Below are 2,193 nucleotides of genomic sequence, written 5' to 3' on the forward strand. Positions count from 1 at the left end.
TGATTGCAGCTTTGGACTGTTGTTGCTGTGACTGGTGCTGCCACCTACACAGGCATCGGTTAAAGGGACCCTCCCACCTTAACATTAGTTTTGAGTTGAGATAGCCAAGTTTGCGGCCAGGCTCAGAAACCACCATTTATCCTGGTCGCAACCCCCGCAGCTTTATGGTGTTCAAGAAATTTCTTCCCTTTACTTGCAGGGTGGGACCAGCGTGGTCCCTATCTCTTAACCATTACGGGAGTCTGATGACGTCACCAGGCTTTCGAACGTCCGTTAAATGTTTGACTAAAACGTTTTGTAGCACGCGGTGGTATATGCTGCTTTGCGCGCAACAAATGCCGCACTTTCAAATAAAGTCGCTAGGAACAGCGGAGATCCCAAAAAGTAAACAAAAGTAAAAGTCTAATATCTTGAAAACCGGTGAATATTTTTCGATGAAATTTGGTAGATATTCGTTTTTGCTCTTTCTGAACCGAGCGACATCACTTTCATGCCAATTCATTAACTTTTTTGAAGGTGGGAGGGTCCCTTTAATGGTGCTGCCATCTTTCAAACTGCTTTTGGCACCGACTGCAGCTCATATCTTGGACATTTGTCTCCAAGGGCAATCTTCGCTACTGAGGCTTTTCAACACCGTGGTATTGGTATTGTATTGGAGGTATTAACGGGGTTGCATTAACTTTTGCAACATAAGTGAGATGCAAAGTCTTACAGATATTCACTAGCATGATAGGTATAGGTAAATCGCATTTGTACCATATGATAGAGCCTGGGTACATACATCTAATCATATAATCATACTAATCATTACATCATATCATATAATTTACTTATATATGTCGAATTGATCAATGTCACGGGTCACATTCTGATTCAGTATCGGTCCACGGCCATTGAACAGTCGGTGGTCTCTCGTATTGCCGCTGTACAGTGATGACCAATCCGGTCCAGTGTTGTGGCCACCGGGTGACGGAGTGCACCGCCCACTTGTGTGTGTTTCTGTGTGTGTCAGCGGAAGGGGAGGAGCCACACGGGGAATAATCAACTTCTCCTTATAATTCACTAATAAAGGCCGCCCCACACTGGAACTCGCATGCGGGTTGCGGGTTTGCGGGTTTTGAGTTTGCGGGCATAATACCAATTCATAGAATGATTAGACCATTCCCTTATGGTAACATCATGAATGCAGTGAAGCCGGTACACCTTCAGAAAATTGCATATAGTCGCAATACCAGCGCAACGAATCAAAATTCGACTCCAACGAAAAACCCGCAAGCCTCGCAGAACTCGCAGACCTCGCAGCGAGGAAAATCGAAAGTTGACTCAAAATCAACTTGTGGAATGCAATGCAAGGTCGCTCGCAAGCTAAAAACATGCAGACTCGCTTGTTAGATGATAGTGTGGGTCACTCAGCTTAGATTGTATTATTTGATTTTGAAGAAACCCGAAAATCCAAAAACTCGCAACCCGCATGCGAGTTCCAGTGTGGGGCGGCCTTAAGTCGATCTGAGAAAAGTGGATCCGTGGCGTAATAGCTGGCGCAGTCGCATTCCAAGCCAAAGGTTGCGGGTTCGCGGCCTGGTGCGTACATTTGCTTTTGCCTGTGTTTCTAAATAGCATTTATTCAGTCAGTAACTCGGTTGCCAAAGCGAAACCCGCGCGGCGGCGCCGGCGGCGGACTTACCTTGTGTGTCGTCCTCCGCCAGGTAATATTGCAGCAGCTGCCACCGGTCCGGCCACCGGCCGACGGCCGCGTCGTAGGCCGCGCGCAGCCGGTCACCGGTCAGCAGCTGCTGCGTCCGCCGGCGCCAGAGGCCGGCCGTGGCGACCACCGTCGGGCCGTCCATCTCTGGTAGTTTGAGACGGAGCCAGTCCTGCAGCAGGTCAGGGTGGCTGAGGAGCAGCTCCAACACCTCCCGGCGCTGCTGGTAGGTGGCCGGTGGTCGGTGGTTCCCCTCCCAGGCCTCCTTCTCCTTCCGGTCCACCACTCGACACACCAACTTCATCAGCGGCACGGCCTCACCGAGGGCCCGCAGCAGCAGCTCGGGCCGCAGCAGCAGCTCGGCCCGGCCCCGCGGCGTGTCCGGCTCGGCGGTCAGGCCGGCCGGCCGCTCCCGGCGACACCAGGCGGCCACCGCGGCCGGCTCACCCAGCAGACGCCTGAGGTCAGACTCGGTGAGGAGCCGGGTGAGC

The 2,193-nt window shown here is 52.2% G+C and overlaps 1 protein-coding gene across 1 annotated transcript in view; it reads right to left on the reverse strand.

Moving 5' to 3' along the window:
* LOC122391963 (golgin subfamily A member 6-like protein 6) overlaps nt 1-1,853 on the reverse strand; it is a 35,956-nt gene extending 34,103 nt beyond the window's left edge. The window contains exon 1 of the mRNA XM_043386342.1: nt 1,685-1,853. Within this exon, the coding sequence (XP_043242277.1) occupies nt 1,685-1,847 (163 nt within the window). The 5' untranslated portion in view covers nt 1,848-1,853. The remainder of the gene's footprint in view (nt 1-1,684) is intronic.
* Nucleotides 1,854-2,193: the final 340 nt, after the last annotated feature.

Source organism: Amphibalanus amphitrite, unplaced genomic scaffold (assembly GCF_019059575.1).
Source record: "Amphibalanus amphitrite isolate SeventyFive unplaced genomic scaffold, NRLGWU_Aamphi_draft 000463F_arrow, whole genome shotgun sequence".
In the NCBI taxonomy this organism is placed as follows: Eukaryota; Metazoa; Arthropoda; class Thecostraca; order Balanomorpha; family Balanidae; genus Amphibalanus; species Amphibalanus amphitrite.